Genomic DNA, 12,727 nt, shown 5'->3' with positions numbered 1-12,727 from the left:
AGGTTGTTTCCTAATTTTCTGAGAAACTGTCACACTGATATCCAAAGGGGCTGTACCAGTTTGCAGTCCCACCAACAATGCAGGAGTGTTCCCTTTACCCAACATCCTCTTCAGCATAAGTTGTCATCAGTGTTTTTGATCTTGGTCATTTTTACAGATGTAAAATAGAATCTCTGAGTTGTTTTGATTTGCATTTCTCTGATGACTAAGGATGGTGAGTATTTCCTTAAGTGTCCTTCAGTCATTTTAGATTCCTCTTTTGAGAGTTCTGTTTAGGTTTGTACTCCACTTTTTATTGGATTATTTGTTCTTTTGATGACCAATTTCTTGAGTTCTTTGTATATTTTGGAGACTAGACCTCTGTCTGATGTCGGGTTGGTGAAGATCTTTTACCATTCTGTAGGCTGTCGTTTTGTCTTGTTGACCATGTCTTTTGTTTGACAGAAGCTTCTCTAGGTCAGGAGGTCCCATTTTTAAATTGTTTCCCTCAGAGTCTGTGCTACTGGGGTTATATTTAGGAAGTGGTCTCCTGTGCCAATGTGTTCAAGTGTACTTGCCACTTTCTATTCTATAAGGTTCAATGTGGCTGGCTTTTTGTTGAGGTCTTTGATTCATTTGGACTTGAGTTTTGTGCATGGTGATAGATATGGGTCTATTTTCATTCTTCTACATGTTGAAATCCAGTTATGCCAGCACCATTTGTTAAATATGCTTTCTTTTTTCCATTTTATATTTTTTGCTTCTTTGTCAAAAATCAGGTGTTCATAGGTGTGTGGATTATTATCTGGGTCTTCTATTCAGTTCCATTTGTCCTCCTGTCTGTTCTTATGCCAATACCAGGCTGTTTTCAGTACTGTAGCTCTGTAGTAGAGTTTGAAGTCAGGGATTGTGATGCCTCCAGAAGTTCTTTTATTGTACAGGATTGTTTTTGGCTATACTGGGATTTTTGCTTTTCCATATGAAGTTGAGTACCATTCTTTTGAAGTCTGTGAAGAATTTTGCTGGGATTTTGCTGGGCATTGTGTTGAATCTGTAGGTGTTTTTGGTAAGATCACCATTTTTACTATGTTAATTCTGCCTACCCCAGAGCATGGGAGATCTTTCCACTTTCTGCTGTCTTCTTCATTTTATTTCACCAAAGATTTAAATTTCTTGATATACAACTCTTGTTTGCTTAAAGTTACTCCAAGATATTTTATGCTATTTGTGGCTATTGTGAAGGGTGATGTTTCTCTGACTTCTTTCTCATTTATCATCTGTGTACTGGAGGGATACTGATATTTTGGAGTTAATCTTGTATCCTGTTACATTACTGAAAGTGTTTATGAGTTGTAGAAGTTCCTTGGCAGAATTTTTGGTGTTGCTTATGTAAACTATATCATCAGCAAATAGTGAGAGTCTGACTTCTTCTTTTCCGATTTGTATCCCCTTGATCTCCTTTTGTTGTCTTATTGCTCTAGGTAGGACCTCAAGAACTATATTGAATAGATATGGACAGAGTGGACAACTTTGTCTTGTTCCTGATTTCAGTGGGATTGCTGTGAGTGAAACCCAATTCTTAATGGCTACATGTGGCTACAGACACCAGCAGGCTCTCTTTCTTATTTGTATATATCAACATTCTAGGTCTCTGGTCTCTAAGAGACTCAGAGAGTCTCAATTCCAAGGGATCTTCTGGTTCTTCAATGACTGTGCAACATGAGAGTCTTTCTACCCTGTAATGGCCAAAACAAAAAACTTAAGCAGTGCATCTATGGCTCTCTGGAGCTCAATAGGAACTATGTTGGTAAAACCCAACAGATATTTAGAAGAAGAGGTTTCACAGTTTATGGGATCTAGCCTAGAAACCCACACATTAACCAGTTATCAACTGTTTTTCTAGAAATGTCCATTCACACTTGTTAGTGTTTAATCAGACTGCAATGGTTGTGAAAACAAATGAAATCAAATTAAACTTTCTCTTTGTTGTTTTCCTTCTAATAGTCTAGCTATCAAACCCAATAAATCAAACAGTGGTCCGTGTTGAGAACATGGCCCCACCACACATGATTTTTTAATTTTTTTCCTTCCTCCTCAACCTTTTCTTTTAGTTTAACTTCTTAAAATCATTCAAAATAACATCCTCACACTGCTTGAGAATTCTACAAAGACAGCTCAGTTTTAAGGAGGAAAGTACATTTTTTCTTGATTGTCTCTGTTCAACAGCAAAGAAAGCATAGCCCTGAAGTGCCAAAATCATGTTACTTATTATAGTGCTTAATGTTCTACTTTAAATATTCCAACATGGAAATTTTGATATAAGTGAGGCTATACATATGCATAGGTTAATTCTTTCAGTAATTCTGGGGATGCTTGTTACTGGTCCTTAAATGTAGGATCTACATCTGGAATGCTTATTATACAATGGGTTAGGGTTGCCAGTGAAGTGCTCAGGGGATGCTGATCTTACTGCTTCACGTACCACTCTTTGACAAACATCAAAGTTAACAGTTCAGACTTTAGGTATAGAAGATAGGCTTATTAAGTTTATTAAGCGTTCATATATGTGGGAAGAGGGAAAGGTGATGTTTATAATAAGTGCTATTATATTATATATAAATATATTAGTAAATACATATAATAATTGTTATGTGAAAGACTATTATCAAAATTTACATCAGAGTCTACCAGAGAAACACACGAATGGAAATCCTGATGTGGCTTGTGTTTCTTCTCCCCTGGACAATCAGGGACAGTCTCTCGTACCAGCATCGGGCTATTTTGGGGACTGTGTTACACAATGCATGGGATGATGGGTTGTAAATTACACACACTATTATGATCACAGTCAGTTCTCTGTATCTGCAGATTTAACCAACTGCAGCGAGAAAAGACTTAAAGAAATAGCGTTTGTACAGAACACACACACACACACACAGCTTTCTTTTCTTATTATCCCCCAAACAAAACTGTTTAACAACTATTTACATAGAATTTACATTGTAGTAAGTACATGTAATCTAAAAATACTTAGAAACACATGGGAGAGTCTGTCTAAATTGTATGCACCTTTCATGGACAGTAAATGACTCCTATGGATACCAAGCTACAACTGTACATAGAAACACATCCGGTTAATACGGAGCACATTTTCAGACACACTGCTCCAGTGCTGAGGTTCTCATCTTCCCCTCATCAGAGGAAATGAGGACTGTGAAGGTGCTCTGGTCACCACTAAGAATCTCCTTACACTTTGCTAGACCACGAAAAACAATTTCCTTTGCTATTCTTGTTGTTGGAGTGCTCTTCAAATTTTCCAGATGCCAACTTAAAAGAAATACAGCTAATAGTTTCATAAATGAAACATGTAACCACTTAGCAAAGTCTCAAACACTGAGCCATGAAGGTTTATCTCATTAAGCATTCAGAACGATTCCCGGCATTTCAAAGTCAGCTGTGCAACTGGTTCTGGGGCCTCATTACACCTCTCTGAGGCTTCCAGCTTGGACCCTTTCCGGTGGTACTTCATCCTCTGGTAACCGACAGATTCAACATGAGTCAGGTGACAAGATGCTTAAAATTGTAAAAATTGTATTTTGTGTGTGAAAGTAGAGTCCTGAGAGCAATGGTAGGAATCAAACAGGTGCACTTGTCCTTGAAACCTAAGTGAGTGGAGACAAAATGCAAAACCCGACAGCAGCAGCAGAGAAAACTAGCCCTTGTCTCAAAGCCGCTCTCTAGCTATGCGGAATGGGACAGTTGTTAAACTAGAACATGTATCAGTCACTTCCCCATCACAGTAGGGTAGCAATGCCACCCATTTCAAAATGTGAGCCTCCTGCAACACCAAGTCCTCAAACGTTTTCTGTCCCTCATCTGTCACTACTACCTAAGCATTTATTCGGAAAGCACGACCCAGGGATGGAGACTTGTTCACTAAAAATAATGACAGAAAATATACTCCTGGCCTATGACACTACTGATTTTTGTTGTCGCTTTGTTTTTTTGTCTGTTTTCTTCCCCCAGTCTCCAGAGTGAATCCGGAAATAGTCTCCTCGTAAATAAATAAATTGAGGAATTAGTATGCCAAAGCTGAGCCACGCTTCACAATTTGTGGGGCCTCTAATATCATGGTCCACGTGGAAAAGCTATTACCTTTCAGGATTAAAGAAATTTCTGGGGGGAAAAAGTAAAAACACAGCCTTCCTTGCCTATTGGTTAGACTTAGTATTAAATTATCTGTGAGCCTTTAAAAGTAATAGCCTGTCAGGCAAAGCCTGACTTGTTTTGAAAGAGAAGGAACACTGAACGTGCTAGAGACTGAACAATTAAAGGAAGGAGGGGCAGTAATTCATCTAGTTGTAAGAAGGAATTAGTTACTTTCTCTCTAGAAGTATTGTTAACTATGATTGTCAGCCATACCTCATCAACATGGAAATTAGATGATGGTTTTGATGCAAGTAGTTGGATATAAATGGTAAGCAGATTCTGATTGTAACAGTCACTTTAAAATTTAAGGAGAAAAATCACTACCCTTAAATTCACCCAGACTCTATATAGATCACAGAATGAGAGTAAAGGCTAGCTTTGGCTATCTGGTTGAACAGCTACTCTATTACATGACGTCATTGGTACCTAGTGAACTGCTGCTTCATCAAAGAGACTTACTTCTCATGAATTATGGCACTGTATTTTAATATCATAACATTGTTCAATTCATAAGGTAATGATAATTCATTAAGAACATTGTCTCTGAGCTCACTAGGCAGGTGTATCTACTTCAGGATGCACTGTTTGCTTCATTATCTCGAATGATAAAATTTTGGGGAACACACAGGATAATTCCTTTCTAGGAGGGTCAGATTTTTAGTCCCCCTTCAATCTCTTTTGTGTGTTCTCCCAAGCTCTTCAGGATTCTTGGCAGGAAGCATTTATTAGATGGAGAGAAAGTAAAACATGCATTGTGAAAGATTTGCCCTCAGAGGCCAGAGGCTCATTAACACAGTCACCTGGTCACCTGTCCTACTCCTGTTGTGGACGGGGACCATGGAAGCGGGCAGCTGCTGGCACTCATTAAGATGCCAGGTAAGAAGCATGCACAACAACCGCTGCTGCTGACAATGTTTCTTCATTTGCATCCATATATCCTTATCATAAAAAGGATGCTTTACCATGACCTATAATGATATTCTCTAAGACAACCTGGTTGTTTATTTCTTTTTCAGTCATATTAAGATGTCTCCAAGGTCCGAAACTACTAAAGGACCTCATTGATGATTCTTTCTCAGTAGCAACAAAAAAGCTGCCAATAAAAGGCATTTTATTTTCATATGGTGCATAGCAAACATTTTAGGTACAGCCATCTCATACACAGCATGTAGAGTTATCAGAGAAAAAACCCAGTCTTTTCTTCTTTTCTCTCTCCATTCATTTACCTTCTTCTTCTTCTTCTTCTTCTTCTTCTTCTTCTTCTTCTTCTTCTTCTTCTTCTTCTTCTTCTTCTTCTTCTTCTTCTTCTTCTTCTTCTTCTTCTTCTTCTTCTTTTCTTCTTCTTCTTCTTCTTCTTCTTCTTCTTCTTCTCTTCTTCTTCTTCTTCTTCTTCTTCTTCTTCTTCTTCTTCTTCTTCTTCTTCTTCTTCTTCTTCTTCTTCTTCCGACACTTGGCAGGGATGCAAGGGAATGCACAAGCCATTTCCCTACAAAGGCTCAAATTTACTTTAAAAGTTAAAAATAAAACAACAAAAAATCCAAACCTTTTGTTTATTTATAAAATGTCCCTGACACTAAAATACCTTAATTAGTCAGCTTCTCTTCTCCCGATAGTGTAGAAAAGCTTAGGGATTTAATCTTGAAAGCGTTCTAAGTAAGGCAGAAAAATGTTTTTACCAGATGTTATCAAAGTCATTAATTTGTCTGAATTTTTTTTAAGTCTGCTTGGCCTGTGTTGTGTTAACCCTCAATAGTTTTACTACAAGGGGATTTTTAAATACTTGTTATAAATAATCTGGAGAGATATTTTGTCCAAACAGCCCCATAAAATATCTACCCAGACAACAAAGGCACATGCCTTAGATAACTTCCTATGGTGAATCTTCCTAACCTAGTATTGAGGCTCTTTCTGACAAAGAATTCTTTCAGTCTTCGATTTTTATGGAGTAGGATTTGAACAACACTATTTGAACAATGTGTGAGCAAACTCGGTGTAAGGGGAACATTGCTTAATTTGGTATTTTAAAGCAAAAAACATCCCAGTTTCTGTGAACGAGAGGTGAAACAAAAAGCCATATACCTTCAGCCACATGAACATCCTTATGTAGCTGTGAACTGGTCATGGGAAATGAAAGAAAAATAAAGCACAACACAGATGTCATGAAAAGGCATATATTAAGTACCGATCACTGGGCCCTGTCCTCCACGCCACTCAAACATATTTCCTCTCTGTTTTTAGAAGCCCGGCATCAGCACCTTTTTCATTTAGATATTTTGAAGAATCCTGAGTGCAGAAATCAGGTAAGAGACCCGGGGTAAGTGTAAATTGCAAGCACTCTTGGAGTGATACTTAGGGAGATACGGTAAAACACAGCTGTGGGGAATGCCAAGGCAAGGCCCCTGCCTGTGGTGGGTTTTGAAAGCTGCACAGTAAAACTCCTTTCTCCAGACAAAGCCAAACACTTAGACAAATCTGAAAAGTCCACACAATCTGAGAGACACTAATTATTCAATATGTTGCAGAAACCAACTGTACCAACTGATTCTTTTCTCATTCCCTGGCATCTGTAGGGCTTGTAGTTGGACAGGTACAATCCCAGTGGCCAGTTTCATACCACAGCTTGAGACTCTTAAAGCTGTTAGATTTTCGTTTCCAACATAATGTTAATTTTATTCATTTTCTGCCTTCATTCCTTGAGGATAAATCAAAGGTGCTACCTTGTAAGACAGGAGTAGACCATACATACACATCTTCTGTACCATGCCACGGAGTTTTTCTTCCTACATCACTATAGTTTTGAGGACTAAAAGTTTTTGTTCCTGGTAATCTCAGACCTTCCTCCCAGGGTCATCAGAACAACTAGTGATATACATTTATGTACTTTTAGAAGAAGGGCAGTTGATTGTTTGTCTAAGAAAGATTAAAACAAAACAAAACAAAACTAAAAAGAGGTAAGAGAGCTGGGCCCGGGGTCAAGAGAGTGAGAGAATTAGTCCTGCCTGACCAGTTGCAGTACACAGGAGAACCGGCCCTACACCTTCCCTGGGCAACACAGTAGAGCTAACCCTGTTGTCAGAGTGCTAGTGAATCAGGCCTGAGGGAATGAGAACAGGAGAGCTGAGATCTTGTGCCAGACCAATTATTCTGGCAATGAACACTTACAAACAAAGATGAATGGACTACAGGGTAAACTGTGTGTCTCGATTGGCCACAGCTTCCGTGACAAGATTCTTCTCTCTCTCTCTCTCTCTCTCTCTCTCTCTCTCTCTCTCTCTCTCTCTCTCTCTCTCTCTCTCTCTCTTTCTCTGTCTTTCTGCCTCTGTCTCTCTTTGGTTTGATTTTTGCTTTTTCTTTTAATTGTTTTTTTTTTTTGGGGGGGGGTGTGGAGGAGGTTGCAACGGTAGAGGGTGGATGCGTGGGAACAGGGAGAGAAGTGGGGTCGAAATGCATGATGTGAAATCCACAAAGAACCAATAAAGGTTAAAAAAAAAAGCTTTAACCTCAGGGGAAAATAAAAAAAGAGCTTGTTTCAAGCTACCACAATGCTTCTTTCAGTTGGCTCACCATGATGAAACATCTTTTAGAGCATTTCATACCAATCTGGAGCTTTACTAAGAAGTCTAAAAATATTTCCAATATGAAAAGATCTGTGATCACCTTCACTATCAGGGGAGGCTGACGGAATTTTCTCATGTTCTGGTAAATTTGAAAAAGTGCTTCCACGAAAGAAGATAAACTGATGTTCATTGAAGGTCCTTTGCTTGCCTCCTAGAATTGAGCCACTACTCTGAGATCATGAACGCACTAAAAGCATAGATCGTTTTCAGTCAGCCTAAGGAGGAAGAAAGAGAAACTATCAACATTTTTAATTATGGAAGGCAGACCAAGGCTTGAAAACTAAGAGCAACAAAGGTATGAATAGATACACTAATTACACAGGAAGGACATTTTCCTCAGATGTGTAGTGTTATGCAAAATCAGATGCTTTGATTTTGAAATGAACAGAACGGTGTATTAGTCTGGAACTCCAATAGGACTATACTTAATATTCATCACTGGCGAAATGATGGTTAAGAAGCGGACTATCAAATAATACTGAATCCTGAGAAAGTATTGGACCTATGAAGGTAAATACGTTTAAGGATATTTTAAAGTCTCACATGTAAAGAGTAAGCTAGTCTTTGCTGTTATATTCTGTAGTCACTGTTCATAAATATATCCATGCTGAATTCTAGTAAGAATTATAAAGTGTTCAGTCTGTGTGTTTAGTTTCAGCATAAAGAAAAAATGGTGCTTACAGCCCACAGTCATGTGTGCAGTCTCCTTGGATAAGAAGGGAGAAATGACAAACAGTTCTAAGCTACAAACAACCATTATTTGTACCTTACAGCTCTTATGCATCAGCTAAAAGAAATAGTTCTTCATAAGCAATATCCCATACTTATGCCCATAACCTTTATAACTGCAAATACAGAGACAACTTATTATACCCCAAGCTCAAGTATCATGTCTTCATGCAACTTCCGTGCCTTAAGTAGGCCCCATGAAGTGAAATGCACACACATACACACAGGCATACCCTTGTGTGATTCAGTTTATGTTCAAGAAAAACGACGCCATCACTTATTCTCCTCAGTGTGAGATATTTTGACTTGGAAACAGATAGGATTATACTTTGCACCCAACATTCAGCTTTTTCTTACTAACTCAGATTGCATAATGCCTATCTAAATTTGTCAAACATGAGTATATAACAGCTAGTGAAGATGAACACCATTTTATAGAGCCTGGATATGATCACTGATCTTTATGAAGCAAAGTAATTATCTCATAATAATAATTAGCTATAAAATCCATTTAAACAAACTAGTTCTTTAAAATATTTCTTCCAATATTCTAATTCAATATTTAATGTGATTAGGTATGGTGTGATTACCATATGCTAACCTTTGGAAATTTGTTGTCCCAATTAGATTCAATGAGCAGTATTATACTAGGCTGAAATGTTCAGAAATTTAAAAATGGCAAGAATTATTCACAATTCTACGAAAACATATATTAACAAAAATGTGCTCTTCTGCTCCTTTGTTTGCCTTAAAAATATGTTTCTTACAAAACCAAAACATAATAGTAAAATCTGTTTCGCTTAATGGAGCCCTAGCTGCTTGTTTTCCATCGTAGGCTCTTTATTATGGGTTAATATTGCCCAGAATCTCTTATGTTTCCATGGCTCTCAATTTTTTGCATTGTGGAATTAAACGATATCAGGAAAGAGAATCATGACAGTACTTATCAGTTGAAGGTTCTGCTATCTAAGATCAATAATTGGGGGCCAAGAAGGAGCCCTCCTGAATGACCCCCAATGCAAATCTGTTGCTGTAGCACTTTGGAAGAAAAATCATTCACTGAAAGCCATGGGCAGCTGTATCTGGGACCTGCAGTGGCTGGACATTCTTGAGTACCTTACAGCTAGAGCCTTCATGGCATATTGCCAAAAATAGAATGTACTTGGGGGAAAATACTACTCAGTGGTATCCAAATAATGCTAATTTGTATTAATAAATTGTCATTTTGCCAACTTTTTAAAAATAAAACAAAACATGCTCATCATAAATTTCTCATTGAAATCATCTATGGGATAACATGGAAAATCTGAATCACACACACTTGCCTAATGACACACTGGATCTCCACTCTTGGTTTTAAATCCAGCTCTCTTCATTATACCACCCTTTTATCTTTGCACAGGAAGATGGTTTCTTGAAAACTACAAATTTCCCTCTAGCTGCTGCAGCTGCTCCTACTGAACATCCAGCATTTCCAGAGAAATCACATCTACACATACATGTAAAATCAGGAAAATAAGCTGCTTTATTGCCCGATTTAAAACAAGCTCAATCAGAGAAAAGATCAACTGCTACAATATACAACTTGATGAGCAGCTGAAGATGAAAATATGCTCAGATGCAGCCCTAGAATCCAGGATGTATTCTTTTTAGGGATGTTTGTGTGAGACAAAGAACACTTCTTGCCTCACCTTTCCTGCATCACAGAATCAACACGTGGGATTCATTATGGCTCATATAGTCTTAAAAAAAAAAAAAAGCTTGAAAATGTTCTAGAATATCACCCCAGGATCTAATTGTAGGAAAAAAAGGAAAGACCTTTCTCCTTGTAAATTTGAACCAAAAAATTATACCATTTAAAAAAATTCTACCGTAAGAATTTTATGAGAACAATCATTATCCCATGCCAGAAATAAAGTATATGGTCAGCAATGGCCTTGTCACCAGTAAACACTTGTCAACTCGATGGTAGAGCAAAAAATTGAAGATAGACTAACAAGATGACACAGATTCAACCAATCAGCATCAAATCATCACTGCAAAGGCGGACAGAAAGAAGACACTGAAGGCACGTGGCAAAAGGGAAATGAGTCTTACTCTTGACGGTCGCGGTCCGGGTGCAGTTGTAAAGAATGGCCAGCTCCCCGAACACTTTCCCTGGACCCATGGTGCACAGCTTCACACCTTCTTTTGTAACTTCAACCTTCCCATCTGGAAGAAGAAGGCAAAACATGTTATTTTAACCCTCTCCCATGTTGTTTCATTTGCTGCATCTTCATTATGACATGAAAAACACTGAGTTTGTTTAAAAAAAATGCATCAGTGAACCAATTTAAACCAAGTTTTCCCCAAAGGACGATATATGCAAAGCAAGAAAAATGTGTCGTAAGAATCTCATCTCAAATTCTTCACTAGCAGATTTAAAGTGAGACTCTAAGAAAAGGCTAGGAAAAGATGGGGCAGAAACATGAGCATATGAAACTACTCCATATGTAATTTTAGTAAACCATGGTAATTCCAATTTTAACATTATTTTACCTCCAAAAGCAAATTCGAGTAAGTGGGCACATTTTCTACAGCATGCTTCAGACTTGGAAATTCTCATTTTGAGCAAGGCAGTTATTATAAAGAGAGAAATTACTCTGACCCTTGGGCATTATTTAATTGCAGATCTTGGTATCTTTTTATTTGGAAACATCTTATCGACTAAGGCAAACTATTTCTATGCTTTCCAGCCTGTTAAGTGGACTGTCAGTCAGATAAAAGCAACCATAAAGCAGGAGGACTGTTTATGCTTCACAATGAGCTGGGAAAATAAAATGCTAAAGAAGGAAAAAGCTAAGGAAACACTATACGCTGGGCACAGATTGCTGCACAAATAAGGAAGGCTAGTGCTATTCATGGGGGATGCAGGGGAGAACATTAATTTTAAAAGTCACAGCTGTGTGGCCTAAAATTTCCATCACCCAACACAACCAGGGGAGAAATAAAAAGCAAGGCATTCTATTCTAGAGATAATTCTCCACTTTTGCTATTTTTCTAATCTTTTTCTATGGTAGAAAAGAAAACCTCTCACTTGGTAAAAGAACGAAGCCATGACGATAGTTCCCCGTGTTGTCCTAACTTCAGGTCCCATGCACCAGTGTCACCACTGTCCCTTTATGGCCCTGTTTCTGCAATAGCTCTTTTCTTGTAAAGTATTGAGAACAAATTAATTCCCGTATTTAGCTAATCAAGTTTAATCATAATATTGGCTTTAAAAAGTCTGATTTACCTTCATACACCCTTTGAGGTGTAAATCTTAACCATTAAAGATGATTCATCTATGCATCTGGGAGGTACCGGCTACCCTGTAGGAAGTATTCCCTCTGAGCCTCAATATCTAAGCAGTTTCTGTGGACAGGGGTTTTAAGGATAATTAGGACAAAACCAAGAATCTACTTGCCATACTGGTACTGAGTTATTCTGTATAAGTGAGCTGTGAATGAGCAGAGGCAATGATTCCAAAGGTTAGGAACTGCTTCCACTTACAGCATAGTTCAAATGTTCTCCAGCTTTTTCAGGCTCCCTTACTGACCATAGCAAGGGAACTCCCTCTTTCTAGTTATGTCAGCCAGTCTGGGGAATCTATCTATTCATAAATACAGTGTGTCCCCATTTTATTTTAGGGATGAATCTGTTCCCTAAAAGTTTCATGTAACACCCAAGAATGAGACAGAGAAGATTATAGCATGGTAGTCAAGAAATTAATACATTATCTGAATCAGACTCAGAACGGAGTTTTCTTAACTGTTAGGTACCAACCCTGTGTCGTTTGGTAAAGTCGCTTAGCTTTTTGGCAATTTACTTTCTTCACTAGTAAAATCAACAAAGCCAGAATATCTATCTCACTGGATGATTTTTACATTTAAATGATATAAGGCAAGTAAAATACTTAACCCTGTAAAAAATGTCTACTACATGTCTGCTCTTATTGCTGGTGTAATTTTCATTATGTTTGTTTATCATTTAAATGGAAGTAAGAATTATTTACAATATATTCCAATAGCCCATCAGCTACTTCAGAAACTGAACCTATGTAGGAAAACAGGTTTTCTGTTTTAATCAAAGAATTTGTTTTTCGATTCCCTCAATGAAGTGTAACAGTGGTGAGGAGAAAACCTTTGAACTCAAATCATTACCAGACCAAGAGA

At 37.9% G+C, this 12,727-nt stretch overlaps 1 protein-coding gene across 2 annotated transcripts in view; it reads right to left on the bottom strand.

Annotated features, from left to right (window-relative positions):
* The window catches only part of Prkg1 (protein kinase cGMP-dependent 1), a 1,098,375-nt gene that overhangs the window by 652,697 nt on the left and 432,951 nt on the right, over nucleotides 1-12,727 (bottom strand). For both annotated transcript variants that reach the window (XM_057777191.1, XM_057777190.1), the window contains exon 3: nucleotides 10,632-10,745. In XM_057777191.1, the coding sequence (XP_057633174.1) occupies nucleotides 10,632-10,745 (114 nt within the window). The remainder of the gene's footprint in view (nucleotides 1-10,631; nucleotides 10,746-12,727) is intronic.

The sequence above is a fragment of the Chionomys nivalis genome, chromosome 8 (assembly GCF_950005125.1).
Source record: "Chionomys nivalis chromosome 8, mChiNiv1.1, whole genome shotgun sequence".
In the NCBI taxonomy this organism is placed as follows: Eukaryota; Metazoa; Chordata; class Mammalia; order Rodentia; family Cricetidae; genus Chionomys; species Chionomys nivalis.
The sequence above is the reverse complement of the archived record's forward strand: the minus strand, read 5'-3'. Positions and strand labels throughout refer to the sequence as shown.